At 40.4% G+C, this 17,986-nt stretch overlaps 1 protein-coding gene across 8 annotated transcripts in view; it reads right to left on the bottom strand.

Moving 5' to 3' along the window:
• PHACTR1 (phosphatase and actin regulator 1) overlaps nt 1–17,986 on the bottom strand; it is a 236,378-nt gene that overhangs the window by 36,511 nt on the left and 181,881 nt on the right. For all 8 annotated transcript variants that reach the window (XM_075270823.1, XM_075270828.1, XM_075270827.1 and 5 more), the window contains exon 3: nt 14,326–14,406. In XM_075270823.1, coding sequence (XP_075126924.1) covers nt 14,326–14,406 — 81 coding nt within the window. The remainder of the gene's footprint in view (nt 1–14,325; nt 14,407–17,986) is intronic.

The following is a 17,986-nucleotide window of genomic DNA, read 5'->3' as shown; positions in this document are numbered from 1 at the left end:
GGAAAACATATGCATTTGGGTTAGCAACTGGCTCACTGATAGGAAACAGAGGGTACTTGTTAATGGTAAATATTCAGACTGGGCCACAGTCACCAGTGGGGTGCCATAGGGGTCAGTATTAGGTCCTCTGTTGTTTAATATCTTTATTAATGACCTGGTAGAGGGTTTACAAAGCAGGGTGTCTATATTTGCAGATGATACAAAACTTTGTAGGGTAATCAATAATGAGGAGGATAGCAGAATATTACAGGGGGATCTAAGGAAACTGGAAGCATGGCGGAGACTTGGCAAATGAAGTTTAATGTTGACATATGTAAAGTAATGCACTTTGGGCGACGTAATAAAATGTATGATTATGTACTTAATAGTAAATTACTGAGTAAGACTGTCAATGAAAAAGACTTAGGGATTTTGGTGGACAGCAAGCTTACCTTTAGTGACCAGTGTCAGGCAGCTGCTGCCAAGGCAAATAAAATTATGGGATGCATCAAAAGAGGTCTAGATTCTCATGGCAAGAGCATAGTTATGTCGCTATACAAATCACTGGTACGGCCAAACTTAGAATATTGTGCACAATTTTGGGCCCCGATATACAAGAAAGACATAAGTGAACTTGAAAAAGTGCAAAGACGGGCAACCAAAATGATTAGGGGAATGGGTGGACTGGAGTACAACGATAGATTAACAAACTTGGGGTTATTCAGTTTAGAGAAAAGACGTCTACGGGGAGATCTAATAACAATGTACAAATACATGAAGGGACAATACAAAGAACTTTCTAAGGCTATTTTTACTCCTAGGCCAGTGACAGTGACAAGGGGACATCCTCTACATCCGGAGGGGAGAAAGTTTCACCAGCAACATAAACAGGAATTCTACACAGTAAGAACAGTGAGGCTCTGGAACTCTCTGCCCCAGAGTTCGATCCAGAACCAGTATTGATTGTCCGAATGCTATACAGTCGGCCAATCAACGCTGGTTCTTCTCCTACCTTTAGAAGTCTTCTCCGTGCAGTTTCCCCGCAGCGTCTTCCGGCTCTTCATTCACTCTGCCAGGCATCGGGCCTGGGCAGAGTTGACTGCGCATGTCCGCTTGTAGTGCGGGCATGCGCAGTCGGCTCTGCCCAGGCCTGATGCCTGGCAGAGTGAATGAAGAGTCGGAAGATGCCGCGGGAACGCTGCAAGGAGAAGACTGCTCGGAGGATCCAGCCCGACCCTCACTCGTGGACTTGGTAAGTATAATTTGATCAAACATTGCCTACCCCTGAAACGAGCATTTTCCCCCCATAGACTATAATAGGGTTGGATATTCGATTCGAGTAGTCGAATATTGAGGGGCTACTCGAAACGAATATCGAACCTCGGACATTTTACTGTTCGCTCATCTCTACTAATTAGAAAATGAATAAAACTGGACTTATACAAAATCTGCTGAGGCAATTTACATACAAAAGGTATGTGTGGAATAGCCTTTCTAAAGGCTGTGCAAGGATGTGCTTATCTAAAAATGACTTTTCCCAATGATAGAGCCCCTTTAAGGCCAATGTAGATGTGCCTGAGAAGTTCCACATTACATCAGACATGCACCATGTTTACGCCAGTATCTAGTCCTAACCACAATAGTAAATTTGGGCCTGTGTATACAAAATGGACAAAGCTTAGTTACAGCATCGCTAAGGAAAACGTTAGAAAGAGGAGAAGCAATGCTGGAGGATTTCCAGCAGGGCCACTTTTTAAGAGGTCTATAGTGTTTTTGCAGGGTGCATGCATATACAGATGAAACAATGTTATTTTAGTGAGTAGAATAGTCTAGGGATTATCTACAACTACCTCTATGAAAAACCATACAGATTTCTATGCCACACTTCCCCCCGAGGTAAAATGAAAAAGAATACCATTAAAATCAGTAGTGTTCCCTGATTTGTATAGTCTTCCACCATTTTTTTTGTACTTTTTAAGATCAGCCAAATTACCATAGCTGACAAATACAGCAAAACGACAATGTGGCAGAGACTCAAAGCATTGCATTTTCTTCCTACAAACACATTATTTGAGCACATCACACTTGTATTAGAATTACCTTCTCTACATCTAAATTTATGGTTTTATTGATACAATATAGTGTTACAATTTTTTCTTCCTCTTTCTGGAAATTAATATAACCTAATGCTATACGATATAGCATAGACGAGTATGAAAGAATATTATATATAACACTGGTCCTAGTGAATTACAATGGTTTATATGCTGGTGAATAATTTATGAAGCTTCTGCATTCCAGACAAAGTGCTTTATATTAAAGTATGATGTTATATTACTAGTATGATAATACAGCTTAGTTTTTAGACAAATATGAATTGTATGCTTTGATTTTCCAAATAACATCAAGGAATATTAAGACCCCTGAGTAAATATTGTACTCCAGTGCTTTGGAACTGTGATTCTCAGGATGCCTAGCCACAAAGATTTTAGTTGCTGAAAAGTCAAGTTAAAAGTTTTTAAAACTTTATGCAGATTATACGTTAACTAGTCACAGGGGTGGAGAGTAGCTTTAAATAGTAATGCAGTCATTGCACAGTTTCATCTGGCACAGGGATTGATTTAGTGCAGAGACTACATGACTAGATGAAGCTGCTCCTGTTTTATGCCAGCGTTGCTAAGATATTCATTTATTTCACAAAATATAAATGAGAAGTCTGGACCAGCCGAGAACGGCTCCAATGATCCAAACTGCTAGGCCCCAGACTGCTCCTATGCACTGCTGTGAACATGAGAACAAAGGGCCAGGTGAGATTTCAGCATAGCTCTCTGGTCCTGACACTCAAAGAAGGAAGTAGAAACAGGGGCGTAACTACTGGGGTAGCAGCTGCCACAGTGCCCAGGACATAAGGGGCATTTTTTTTTTTTTAATAGGCCGTTACCGGCTGGAGTTACTCCAGCCAGTATCGGGCCCTATTTGCTTACTGATCCTGGCAGGGGCCCCACAAGCAGTATTATTATACTCGGGGGGTCTTTTCAGACCCCTGAGTATAATGATCGGAGGCCCGGGAGAGGCGAGGGAACATAAAAAACTGTGTTCCTTACCTCTCCAGGCTCCACGCAAGCTTCAGGCCTACTTCTGTGACTTCACATGACCGGGGCCTGCGTCCTGGGTCATGTGACGTCCCGGACATCATTGAAGATGGCCGACACCACCGAGGAGTGCAGCGGAGCCAGGGATAGGTAAGGAACAGTGTTTTTTATGTTTGTATCCCCTCTCGGTCTACGATCATTATATTCTAGGGTCTGAAAAGACCCCAGAGTATAATGATAGTTCATGGGTGTCCACAGTGGGGCAAAATATTGTGTGCAGGGGCTACTATGGGGCATATTACTGTGTACAGGGACCACTATAGGGCATATTACTGTGCGCAGGGGCCACTATAGCGAATAATACTGTGTGCAGGGGCCACTAGGGGGCATAGTACTGTGCGCAGGGGCCACTATAGCGAATAATACTGTGTGCAGGGGCCACTATGAGGCATAGTACTGTGCACAAGGGCCACTATGGGGTATAACAGGGAGTGCAGGAATGCATGAGGGGGGGTGTCGGTCGGGGTCTTCGACGGACATCGGTCAGCGGGGGGCCCCATGTCAAAAGTTCGCCACGGGGGCCCCGCGCCATTCCTAGTTATGCCACTGAGTAGAAACTGCTCTGTATTACAACAGTTTGGTGCAATGACTCCCTTTATGGTAAATTTGCGTTTGCTAACCTAAGATTTTAAAACTTCTAACTTGACATTTCAGAAATAAAAAGCTTAGGAAAGGTCATTACTTGATACCGCAAACACTGGGACCAGTTTTAGAGTTAATGCTTCTTCGCATTTGAAGCAAGTTTTAGTTTCCAAATCTGATGGTAAATATTGAAAATATAATTTCTTTGTCCAGCTCTTATTTTTACGTGTGACATATTTCTTAATGAAATTACAATTTTTTCTCCTAAATGTATTCATTCTTTTTTTTACATTTAACCCTTTTAAACCAATAAATGTTATCTTGACAGACAGCATGGAGAAAATAACTGTTATACTGTGTAAAGGCTAAGTCACTTCTGTATTCCTTAGGGAACAGTTTTCTTTATGAGAAGTGTCTTTAGCTGAGTATTTAAATATGGATTCATGTCTGTGGTATGAGTTATAGTCAATTTCCCTTGTCCAACTGATGACAAAATTATTCTATTCAAGAAGAAACAAATGTAAAAGTCGAGTTAATAAAACACTAGAAGCACCAAATTACCATGTACAAATGGAAGACTGTAAATCATCTATACGCGCGCCCATCCGATTATGTGGATATGAAAGAAACTCAAACTGATGCTCAGAGCTACACACTTAATAGGCATCAGTGTAAGTGTTATTGGACCCTATAGTCCATCTTACATGGGTCAGGAGGGATACTAGATCTGATTAAGGAGACTGCATATTCTCTTTTTCTATACAACCAGATTTTGCTTGACAAGGTCATAATTGGACCGAAATGTTGCATATTATCCTGGATACTGGGCTATCAGAACAGTTTTTGCTTCCATCAAGGAAAACTTAGGCTTATTTTTAATGGAAGCGATGGATACTTCCTCTTTATCACGACACTGAAAAAAGAAGCTCCTTGCTCAGTCTTGCTGCGGACTCCACAACTGCTTCAGCCACATAACCTATGGCCCAAGGCTCTGGCTGATTAATGAATAATCAGTAAGAAACCTATAGTGGAATTTCAAGAGCAATCAGAGGAAGAAGACAGTCTTAAAGAGGACCTTTCATGTCCTCAGGCACACACAGTTTTATATACTGCCTGAAAGTCGACAGTCATGACACTAAGTGAGGAACTCTCCCTTCCCTCCTGACAGTATTCATCCGTAGACTAACACTGGGGGGGAGTTCTTCACAGCAAAGAGTCATGGCTGGGTGGTAAGGAACGCGTTTCTCACAGTCCAGCTAGACGGTCAGGAGTGCCCTTCTGACAGTGAAGAGATATTGGTAAATGCACCAATATCTCCAGCCCCAGGGCACGTTTCTTCTTGAATTCAGGACTCTCTCGGCTTTCTAGCAGTATATAAGTCCGCGTGAGAGGTCCTCTTTAAATTTCTCACCAAACCTAACTTTATTTGGATGCAATAAAAAAAAGAATCACAGCTTAAGGGGCTGTACCATAAATGACAACTCCTTTAATATTTACTTTTATGGTAAATTATTTGTCAGCTTTCTTTTTAGATATGCTACATTAATTTTTGGAAATAATGCTGCTTGTTACCTCTACATAATTTCTTTTTTTATCGACAACTTGCTCATAAATGCATTTTGTTTATTGAAGAGGAGTCACTTACAGTAAAATTATAAAAGATACATTAGTGTGAGTAATGAATATGTCAAAGGTGCCATTGAAACTGGAATGAGAAGATACAGTGAAGAAGATACAGTGAGTCATTACCAACTGTATTGTACACATACAATGCTATCAGCAAAATAAAAGTGAGGGTTTCTTTCTCACAATTTTTTTTATAAAAATTGTCTGTGTCACCTTCACAAACCACTGGCGGTACAAAAAGGGTGCATGCAGGGCTGTGGATTCAGATTTGTGGTGCCAGGGTCAGTTTAGAAAAGTTTGTAATTTTAATAACTTATGTTATATTCTGTAAAAGGTCCGTATGGCTGATATAAATAGCTTTTCTTCCAAACCTTTCTTCTATTTCTTGGCCATTTGTTAAAGGTCCTCATAGGACACTATTATCTCTCCCTGCACAGCTGTCATTTTTTTCTGGTGACATTTGAGGGTCTTGTTTGGACTCATGTCTCGGGGCATTTTGGTCATTCCCTCTCTTGTGTATTGTCCTGAATTAGACAATTTCTGCTGGTACTGTCTTAACATGCTCTCCTCCTCACAGCTATGGAAAAAGCGGAAATCTCTTTCTTCAGCCTGAGGTGTCTCTATAATATGGCTTTAACACCGGAATTATCCGTACCATAATCCTCACTTGTGTAAGTGGCAGATGTTGTTTCGGCTGGGATTCTGATTCATTGGTATCAGACTCTGTGTAATGACTGCTACCTCTACACCAGATTTTCTTCTTTATACATGTGCAGTAAACCAGGTCAGGTCACAGCAGATCAGCTTCCATTCTCTTGAATATAGTGACTCTGCTTGACCACTACAGTGAAAATTGAGACTCCTGTTTCCAGCTCTGTTCCCATGAAGGCAGCTGCTACAACAGCTGATCAGAGGAGGCGCTGGGTGTAGGACTTTGACCAATCTGATATTGATGACCTATCCTAATGGTAAGTCATCAATATCTTTAGCCCGGAAAACCCATAAACCCTACATATCTCTTAAAAGTAGACAATCTGAGAATTACATCTTTCTCAATGGGTTATTGATAGTCACGTCCATCTTCATGTAACTTTGTCACAAACACAAATTATTTGAGACCTGCAGATGTCCACTCTGAAAAATGTTTTTTTTTTTTTTACCGGTGAATTGCTCTGCAAGCGCTATCATGATCTTGGTATCATTTAAAGAGATGAGATTCTCCAAGATCTTCCTCATAGCTGTAGCAGATCTTGAGAAATTGGCATTACATAGTTACATAGTAGATGAGGTTGGATAAAGACATTAGTCCATCAAGTCCAACCTATAACCCTACAATCCCCTACAGTGTTGATCCAGGGGAAGGCAAAAAAACCCACGAGGTTCATGCCGATTGCCCTATTTAAGGGGAAAAAATTCCTTCCCGGCTCCAAATCTGGCAGTCAGTATAAAAACCCTGGATCAAGTAGGATGTATTACATAGGTCCTTGGCTACTGAAGTGCCACCCTTTATGGACATAAGACATAGTCCATGGCAGGAATTGCACACAAGCAAAAGCAATGCAGCAAACGCAAAGCAGCAGTATTAACCTACCAACATATATATTTTAATAATTTTCTCAGAAAAGTATATTATAGTGGAGCACCCAGATTTTTCATTGACTGCAGTCTGGAAGTTTAACTTGCATACATTAATTTTCAGAAATAATATGAAAAATCTTGCATTTTAACTAATCTCACACATGAATAAACTAGAAGTGGCAGAAGTAAGAAAATCTGGGAGGTTATGAATAACAATACGTCTAGACTTGGTCTCCCTACTGTGTGTTTCTGATTTATCATTAGTGAAAACTTGTTTTCTGCCTCTCATGAAATCTTAGCAAAGCCAATCAATCCGTCTTGTGAAGCTGCTATTTATACCTCCAGAACATAAAGCGCCCAGAACAAAGTTTACTCGCACACCATGCTTCAATGAGTAGCTTCTTTTTCTTTCCACATAGCAAGAGGTTGTGAGCGTTGAGCTGTACATAACAAAGGCCGGGCTTGACACTGGATGTGAACACTATCTGACAGTCACTCCAGCTCATTCTCTTCTATTCTGGTAGACTGCAGATATTTTTTTTATTAAAGTTATAGGCCACTTTCGCACACTTCTCTAAATTTATAGAATGCCAATATTGATGATGATGATGAGATGATGAAATCAAACACTCGCCAATATAGAGCGGTATGTATGATTAACCTCTTCCTGTCATGGGCATTTTTCGATTTTCGTTTTCTGTTTTTGACTTCCCCCATTCCAAAGCACATCACTTTTTTATTTTTTCGCTCTCAGAGTCATATGAGGTCTTAATGTTTGCGGGACAAATTATTCTTCATGATGCTACCATTAATTATTCTGCATAATGTACTGGGAGGCTGGAAAAAAAGTTCAGAATGGGGGGGATTTGAAGAAAAAATGCATTTGTGCGACTTTCCTACGAGTTTCATTTTTACAGCATTCACTGTGCATCCAAAATGACATGTCACCTATATTCTAGATACGATTCTGGGGATACCAAATTTATATGGTGTTATTTACATTTTAATCCCTTAACAAAAATCCAAAATTCTAACACCCATAACTTTTTTATACTTCCGTTTATGGGAATGCATAGGTTGTCTTTTTTGCGAGGGCAGGTGTACTTTTTAGTTATACCATTTTGGGGAATTGCTATTGCTTTGATCACTTTTTAGTCGAATTTTTATCATAGGCAAAACTAGTGAAAAAAATGGCGGTTTGGCACTTTTGACTTTTTTTCCCGCTACAGCGTTTACTGTACAGGAAAACTATTTTTATAGATTTTTAGACGGGGTGTTTTCGGACACAGGGATACCCAATGTGTATGTGTTTCATAGTATTTAAATACTTTTAGATGTGTTCTAGGGAAACCGGGGGGGGGGGGGGGGGCGATTTGAATTTGTAATACTTTTTATTTTTTTCTATATATTTTTTTTACTTTTTTTATTTTTTGTTTTGTATTTATTAGACCCCCCAGTGGTCTTGAACCCCAGGGGGCTCTGATCAATAATGCAATGCATTGCAAAAAAACATCATTTCTATTGCAGGCTACATAGAGTAGCCTGCAATAGAAAGCATAAAATGACAGGCTGGGGAGCCTTCATAAGGCCGCCCGGCTCCCAAGGGGCCGCCATATTTAAACAACCGGCTGTCATAGGAACAGGATGCAGGTCCCAGAGCTTTCTCTGGGGGTCTGTAATCGTCAAGAAAATGGCAGCGCCCAGATGCTGCTGGTAAAGTGGCGCCTTGGACAGCTTTGACTGAGGCGTCAGAGGGATTAACGCCTGCGATAGAAAACAGCAGACACTGGACAGCTATGGAGGCCGCCCGGCTCTGAAACGTAGATGAAAATAGATTCTTTACTTAGTAATCCCTACTGCAAGTAAAAAGTAGCTTGTCTTCACAAATGGTCCATATGACCTAAGTTACCCAAAAGTTAGTCCTGGAATCTACAGTTAAGTCTAGAAATATTTGGACAGTGACACAATCTTTATGATTTGGGCTCTGCGCACCAACACTTTGGATTTGAAATGGAAAAAAACAAGATGCAATTGAAGTGTATATTTTCAGGTTTAATATAAGGGGCTGAACAAAAATATCTAGTAAAACATTTAGGAATTGTAACCATTTTTCTAAAAAGCCTCCTCATTTCAGAGGCTCAAAAGTAAGTGGACAACTTTAGATTACTGTACCCTAAATAAATGATAATTTTTAATTCATTGTAGAGAATTCTCTGCAAGCAATGACTGCCTGAAGTATGGAACGCTTAGACATCACCAAACACTGGTTTGCTCATTTGTGATGCTTTGTCAGGCCTTTATTGCAGCTGCTTCCAGTTGTTGCTTCTTTGTTGGTTTTTCTGTTAAAGTTTTGTCTTAAGATAATAGAGGGTGTGGTGTGCTTTGGATCATGATCCATTCTAAGCCTTCTCCATACTTTTTTCCTCCCATCATTCTGGTACAGGTTGATCTCAGTTTATTTTATCCAAAGAATACAGTTCCAGGGCTGGGCTGGCTTCTTTAGATCTTTTTTGGCCAAGTCTAATGTGGTCTTTCTATATTTCAGGCTGATTTATGGTTTGCACCCTCTGGTGAACCCTCTGTGTTTGCTCTTATGAAGTGTTCGCTTTATGGTGGACTTAGATACTGATACACCTACTTCCTGGAGAAAGTTCTTTACTTGGGTCTATGTTGTGAAGGGGTTCTTCTTCACCATGGAGATAATCAACCACCACCGTTGCCTTCCTTGGTCATCCAGACCTTTTTGAGTTCTCAACCTTAACAGTGCGCTTTTTTTCACTAGAATGTGCCAAGCTGTTAATTTGTCCACTCCTAACATTTCAGTTATCTCTCTGATGGATTTCTTTTTTTCAGCCTAATGATGGTCTGTTTCACTTCCACTGAGAGCTCCTTAGACTGCATGTTGTGGGTTAACAGCAACAGTTTCCAAATGCAATTTCCACACCTGGAAACAACTCCAGAACCTTTACCTGCTGAATTTATGATGGATTATTAAAAGGAATAGCCCATGCAGCCCTTCAAATAGCTTTTGAGATAATTGTCCAATTACCTTAGGTCCCTTGAAAAAGAGGAAGCTACACATTACACAGCTTTAATTCCTAAACCCTCCATCCTATCAGGATGTGAATACCCTCAAACTAAAGCTAAGAATCTGCACTTGAAGTCCATTTTGATTATATAACTGTATCTTGAATATGTTTTGGTAAACCGCTAAAAAGGCGAAAAATTGTGTCACTTTCCAAATATTTATGGATCTAACTGTATGTATTCAATTGTCCATTTCAGGAGCTGTATCCACAGATGCCATATAATATCAGATTGTAGTTACATGTTGGGTGGCCCCTTTCCTTGGTCCTTTTATTATATTGTTTAACATATGACAATTTGATTCTTAGTCCCCTGTTAGAGTCAAATCCTCCATCTTTGTATTTCGTCAGTCATCTTGTAACCTTTCACACATAAACTGTATAAGTAAGTCGCAGCTGGCTATTTGTATATCTCTTATCTTCATGGTATATGGAGGTCACTGAGACTCATTTAGCACCAACATGACATCTTATCTCTGTTTCCATGATATATACATATAGACATAGTGAGAGCTGTTAGTTCACACATATGTATTTTGAAACTTTGTTTAAAGGACAAAGTCCATTAAGCTATAATAAGATGCAAATTACATGAGGCCTCAGCCAATAGTCATGTGCCAGGTTTATCTTATAACCAATCATTTTATGCCAACCATGTTAGAATAGTCCAACCTGCTCTTGTCTGTATTGTATTTAAACCATCTTTGTGCACCATTAAATTAGAATCCACCTTGATACACCAAACACCATGTGTCTTCGTGATTCTCCAGGTCAAAGATCGGCTGTAGCCAATCTTGGCCTGTTAATTAATTTTCCTTTACAGACAGCATATCTCTGGGGTATTATGATTCCCCCGACACCCCTGATGAATCTCTGGTAATATGGATGGAAACGTGTTGAGACAGAGATGGGACATCTGTTATTTGTTATCCAAGGATACAGCAACTGGGATGGACAGTAGGGTACATAGAGCTTTAGGTCCCATGAGTCAATTGAGAAGCCTTTTTTATTTTGTATTACGGACAGGTAAAGAAGTTATCTTTATCTACATATTGGATGTATTGGAGGTAAATGTCATAGATACAATAACCCTGTCCTGATGGATTAACCATGGATACTGCTCTATATTGGTGAGTGTTTGATTCTGTATTGGGTGGATTCCGTTTTGTAGATAATATCACTGCTATTTTGTGAGGGCTTGTTTTTAATCTAGTAAATGTAATGTTTCCATAATTACCGCCGGTGGATTTTTATACAGTGATTGGCATATGGCTTGTGAAGCAGAAGTGACTCTCACCTCTGCACCACTTGCACTTTGAAGAGCTAATCCTGGAGGCTCTGGGTGTCAGACCCCTTCTTACCCTAAGAGTAGACTACCAATATTTAAGTCCTGTAAAATCTTTTTAATTATTTAGTTTTTGCTTTGGTCTGGTTTACATACAACTGAAAACATGTAGACACAGGATCATGCAATGCAATTTTCAATTCAATAAGAATCTTTGCAACACAAAGTGTAACCAAAGAGTCTGTCCTTTACTGTCAGGTCTACAGACGACTTATAGGTTTCATAATAAGACATTATTTAATGAAACTGGCATGGAAATGCTGCAGGGCAAAAAGAAATGGAGTGAATTGCTTGAGAAAGAGTTATCGTGTTGAACATCCTCACTGGAGAACTGAGCTGAAGATGCTTAATCCCACAGGTCCATGACCTACTTCATCAATTATAACACTGGAAAGGCAAAGGCATACATCAGACTTGCTTTAATGCTTTAAGGAGTGTATGACTTGCATAGAAGCTGAAGCTTCATACTTATTATTGTACAATATAGACAGATACCAAATTATCAGTTACCGAATTATCTCTACCTATTCCATACTCTTTTTAAGAACACTCATCTAAGGGTTAAATAAATCTGCATATTTCATGACATTAGATAGTCAAGTTTTAAAACTACTTATCGTTCATCGTTGGTCGGTAAATGAAGACACATCGACACCCAAGAAATACCTGCTTAGAGAATCACTGACTCAGAAGGGTCACCACTTCGTCCATTTACGGATTTGGCGCACATTTCTTGTGTGTCCGTCAGAGCCAAGTCTTAACTCACTAGCAGTCATGGCAATAGGCAGGACAGGTGAGATTGAGACATTTATGGCACACCCTGCCATGGATGTTACTCTGGTTTGACTTATAACCTGAGTCATGGATCAAGGCCCATTAAAGTGCTGGAAATGTATTTCTAGTGTAGCTATCCAACAGATGGCATTACCCAGCTAGGTTTCATCTGTGTGATTGAGCGTTTCCAAGGAAGCATTGCCTAGCTTATAAAAGACTGCCTACGACGCATACGTTTAGTGTGAATATGCTGAAATATCTTTTACAATTTAAATGCAATTTAATATGTGGCTTTGTTACGGAGCAGTCAACATCTACACATGGCCCAGTACACATGGTTCTCATTTTTACTCAATGACTTGTAATATTTTTAAATAATTTTCAAGAGAGGAAGTAGTCTACTAAATTCACTAACTTGTCTTCCCCGAAACTTCTCAAAACATACATTAACAAATGCTAACATACTGTATATAAAATATGAAGGATTGCTTTGCAGTTAAACAGCCCATTAATGGAGATGGCAGAGTGTTGCAGGAAATAAAGAGATCGACAGCCAAAGAAAGAAGCTAGAAGTAAGAGTAGTTGTATGGGTAGCATTAAAAAACCCGGAGTCTAAGAAGTCACAGCGATTCCTAAGCTCAGATGAAAGAAATCCTAGTGCACTGCTGACATTTCTAATAGTCCATATCCTGCTGACATTATAGACATCACATTTTTTTTAGGATTTTAGTAAACGTTAAAAATTGTTCCCTTGTTTCAGAATAAACTATCATAAGTATGTACATGAGGAATAACAATTTATCTGACCATTATATGATTTTGCAATTTTCACCAGTATTTTGCAAGCTCAATATCTAATTGGAAGCTGTCCAGGGTGAGTGGAGATTAGCTGCTATGATGTCCCCTATACATAGCACAACAAAAAGAGGAGAACATGTCTCCCTATCTTTCTGTAGCACACCCTCTGAAGCAACAGCATGAATAACATTATAAAGCAGTACTGACCTTAGTTAGACAGTGAAACACTTGCTAGAGCCAAGTTTGCCTTTGTCTATCTCTCTTTAGCTGCTGCCTCCATTCCCTCCCTTTTCTAAGGGCGGCATCTTCAGCTTTACCTTCCTAATAGGGTCACTTATTGTTGGCTTATATTTGGTTAGACCATCATGTGACGGGTTGAGGTCCAACACCTTGCCAATCAACTATTTAAGAGGCCATAGGGCTTATGTGCACAGAGGCCTCTTCCCTGTGACGATGGCATATACTTAATCAGTCACATGGTATGTCAGCAACTCAGTCCCATTCAAGTGAGTGGAGATGAGCTGTAATACAAGCGCAAATCCTAAGCTATGTAGAGCACTTATTATTCAGTGGGGAGACCTCAGTGCTCTGACAAACACTGAAGCCTTCTCAATCAGCTAAGGGCAGGTTCACATCTGCGCCTCTGACTCCGTTTTGTAGGTTTCCGTTTCCTGCCTGAAACAGGACAGGAGACCGAAACCTGCAGTCATATTTCAAACCCATTCATTTGAATTGGTTTGGAAAGTGTCCGGCCGTGAGCGCCTGTGAGCGTTTTGTGGTCTCCGCGGCAAAATCGTTTTTTTTTTAACCGGACACAAAGTAGAACATGCAGGACTTTGTGTCCAGTTAAAAAAAAAAACGTTTTCGCCGCGGAGACCACAAAACACTCACAGGTGCTCACGGCCAGACTCTCACTGTCTGCCAGGTTTCCATCTTCTGTCGGCAGAAGACGGAAACCTGAAAACGGAGATCGGGCGCAGGTGTACCCGCCCTAACTGGTGGGGTTCTTGGGTTTCAGACACATACTAATCACATATTGATGACTTAAGGAAAACCCCTTTAGGGTAAGGCCCCACACTGAGGAAACACAGCAGGAAAAAATGCTTTTTCAAAACTGCTGTTTTTCTACGTGGAACCCTAGCTCCAAAGAGTGAATGAAAGTGTAGGAGGCAGGGAGAAGTGGAGAAAGAGGCATTTTTCTCTCATAAGCTATATTACAAGGTTTCTTAGCACCACTTGTACTATTGATTTATGAAAAGCTTGTTGAAATAAGGGTGACCATTTAATTCAGCAACATAATAATATAAAATATATAAATATATAATAAATCTCGGAACCAAAGAGAATAAATATTCAAGCAGCAGATTTGCATGAATCTGCATGAATTTACATGAATAAAGTTTACCTTTATCATAGATCTCCTTTAAGACTCCTCTCTTTATCAGTTCTTCTCTGCTCTGTCTCATTGAGATTTTCCGCTCCAGTGCTATGAAGAAAAGAGCAATGAACGAATTACAAATCTTGGATTCATTGTTTTATTAAAGTCTAAGCAAATGGCAGTGGTAAAATGTACGCTGACACTAAAGACTCTTAAAACCCCGCTAAGAGTGAGTGAGGTTCAGAAAAATAAGAAGTTGGTCAGCAAATGGTCATTTTCTACAACAGCTTTAAAATCAGGTCAATGAGTCTAGACTGGATTGTAAAGCCTATCATCCAATAAGGATTTTCAAGCTGGCTGGCATGGCACCTTACATTAACAGTGCACATGTGGTAAAGGATTTTTTTGGAATTACATTTAATGCTCCAAGTTAAGAGTTGCAGGTTGTAAGATTTGGGTCTTGATTCCAAAAATGATCCTATTTTTCAGGCCACATAGAAACTCCATAAAGGATTCATCATGTGTCTTCAGTAAGCACTAGGGTTGAGCGATTGTGTTCGGAAAAGATCGGATTCCGATCGGCGATCGAGAAAATTTCACGATCGCCATCGGAATTCTGAACACGATCTTTTTATGTGGGATCGAGATTGGTGATCTTTTCCCACAATGCTTTGCTTAGCCTTCACACTGAGTATACGCTGTATACTCAGTGTGAAGGCTCCGCTGCAGTTCCATAGGAATGAATGGAAGCAGCCAGCACACAGCCTTAACCCCCTGTGCGCTGGCTGCCTCCATTCATTGGAATGGGAGGCTAAACTAAACATCTCTAGCAGCTACTTACCACTAGAGATGGCTGCTCCGGTGCCCTCCTTCTTCTTGCCTCGCTGCCCCGCCTCCCAGGTTAGTGTTTAAAGCGCTAGGTAGGCGGGGCTTGTGGCTTAGGAGAGTGTGGGCAGGTACAGGGCGGGGAGACGTGACGTCTCCTCTCCCAGTGCCCACCCACACTCTCCTAACCCGCCCACACTCTCCTAACCTGGCAGGGAGGGGGCAGGGAGCAGCGTGGAGCAGCAGCGAAGCAAAGAATAAGGCACCGGGCACCGGACCAGCCATCGCTGGAGGTAAGTGGACACCAGGGGGGACTAAGTAGCCAGAGGATTAAAAAAAATCTTCTGGCTACTTTAGTGATTCACTACACAGCGTGGATTCTAACAATTGTTAGATTCCATGCTGTATAGTGAATAGGATTGCTTTTAAAATCCAATCTCCGATTAATTAAAAAATCCCATTGACTTGCATTGGGATCGGAATTGGGATCAAGATCGGGTTCGAATGAAAAATGATCGGAAATCGGATTTTAAAATCGATCCTGAAAAGTCAAGATCGGCTCAACCCTAGTAAGCATGTAATATTAGAGGTGGTTACAGAACAGAAATGAATTCTGTCCGTCCACACCAGGGGAAAACACATGTTGCATTTGCCAGTTCTCTTCTGCATGAATTCAAGCTTGTAGCTGACTGTGGATGAGGTAGGAAGCATCATCCATGTCATCCAAAATGACTAGAAGAGGACACCTGACTGGTCAGGTAACGTCCAGAAGACACTTGGGCCCCAATCTGTTTATAGCGCTGGGGTTTTGCTGACTTCTTTTTATAAGGATGTGCTGCTTCTGAGGAGTTTAGAGGGAATGGTTAATAGGGGTAAAACTTGGAGACAGGTTTTCTCTGATGGGAGTCTACTAAGCACCATGTCAGTGTCAATTTTTTCAGCAACTCTCTTTTATGTGAAAATCATTGCTGCAGTAAACTTGTAACAAGCAGGCTAGATTTCTTGATTCTTCCAAGACATCTGACACCGGCATAAATAAACTATGAGCTGCATACACATCACAGGTTCCAGATTGTTAGAGGAAGAGTCTCAGAGATATTCTCTAGATATGGCTGACAATTACAATCTCTTTCAGCAAATTAAAGGTCATTCTTATGACATAGAGACATTTGTCAGAACAGACACTAGGTAGCTTTACCAAGTGCAATCTGCATTTCTAAATATAAAAAAAATGATATTCTGCACACGTTATCCAACACGGTCAGAAAACATACATTTATTATAGACCTTCATATTACTGTATAGAGACGTCTGGATACATGTAGTAGTAGGAAACAATCAATATTTCATCAATTACTTATAACCAATTGTACGCAACAAAGAATCAAGTCACAACAAGTCAACAAGATCCAGTTAAAATACAGATGTAGCAGAGTTAACCCCAATTGGTTAAACTGATGCAGCGTGATATCTTATCACAGAAGACAAAAAAAACCATGAAAAGTCATTGGAAAAACATTTTTTAAAGAATTTAATTTTGTTGCCTTCTGTGATGAGCTACCACAACACAGCAGATTAACCTATTGCAGAACACCATAGCAGGATCTTTGGTATTGTGAGAGAGTGAAAGGTGTGGTCTGGGAAGACAGGTATGTAACAGCCAGGCAGCTAAAGGGTGTTTGGTAAAGGCCCACACCAGGGAGGTCACCTGACTAATCAAGGCCTGATAATAGTCTGTGTCTGAAGACTTGCAGGGTGGCACCACACTGACAGAGCTGACCTCTCCATACCAAACCTACAGAGCAGGTACTGTGCCACCCGTTGTTGTTGCCAAGGTGGGAGACTGGTAGCCAGTCTCCTGTATAGTCAGGGAAAGTTTCCTTATGTTTAAGTTAGTTCTCAGCCGAGAAGGGTTTTGTTTTGTTTATCCTGTGGCTTTACAAAGGCAGTGTATGCACTACAAGTGACTAAAGCCTGAACTTGTGTGCAATCCAGTGTCTGTGTCCCTGTTTCCTGCACTGCTACAAGCATCTACCTAAGCGATTCCCCACAGTATTAACAGAGGAACATTAGCATCCATTATTGCATTATGCATGACTATCTTTGCCTTTGCAGCAGCTGTCTGGCACTGGTTGCTAAAGAAATTCTTTAGAGTTCCACATAACGCTCCAACCTAAAGGTTGTTAATATGACCATTCTATGCCCCCAAAATTGTTCGTGGAAACAGGAAGTCGGATAGTTATCATCTATAGAAGTTGATTCGACTGGATAACCACTGTTTATATGCTGTTTGGGCAGTTATATAGTGCAGCTCTCTGTATTTTTATAATATGCATGTAGCAGGAGATCAAATCAGTAGTGTTATTTGTTATATAACATTTTAGGGTTTCAATGTAACATGTTATGGACATAATCGTGCCTCCTTTGAATGATAACACCTTGTATGATATCAGTAGTCTCTTGGACAGGACAGCTGGTGCTGTATAAGTGTCTACTATGGAGCAGACTAAAATGTAGGCAAGGTACATATGTATGGAATAAATACAAATTTACTCAAATCACTTAGAAACTGTTTGGGTTATGTGACCACTATTATTTATAGTGGCGTACTATGCTGTTTACTGCAATATTTTTATGTATATTATAGCAACCCTCCACTAAAGACGTAACATTATTGTATACAGTTGCACTATAAATGCTGAATCCATGTTGATCTCCATTTCAGTCCTACATGACATGATAAACTATAGAGGAATGAGCTGGACAGCATGGCAGACCTCCCCAGTACTAAAGCATAGCTATTTAATCCTCCTCCTCCACACACAGCTGTATCCAGTAACATGCCAATGCCTCCGTTATGGCT

This window comes from Leptodactylus fuscus, chromosome 4, assembly GCF_031893055.1.
Source record: "Leptodactylus fuscus isolate aLepFus1 chromosome 4, aLepFus1.hap2, whole genome shotgun sequence".
Lineage (NCBI taxonomy): Eukaryota > Metazoa > Chordata > Amphibia > Anura > Leptodactylidae > Leptodactylus > Leptodactylus fuscus.
Note: the sequence above shows the minus strand (reverse complement) of the source record. Positions and strands in the feature narration are given on the sequence as shown.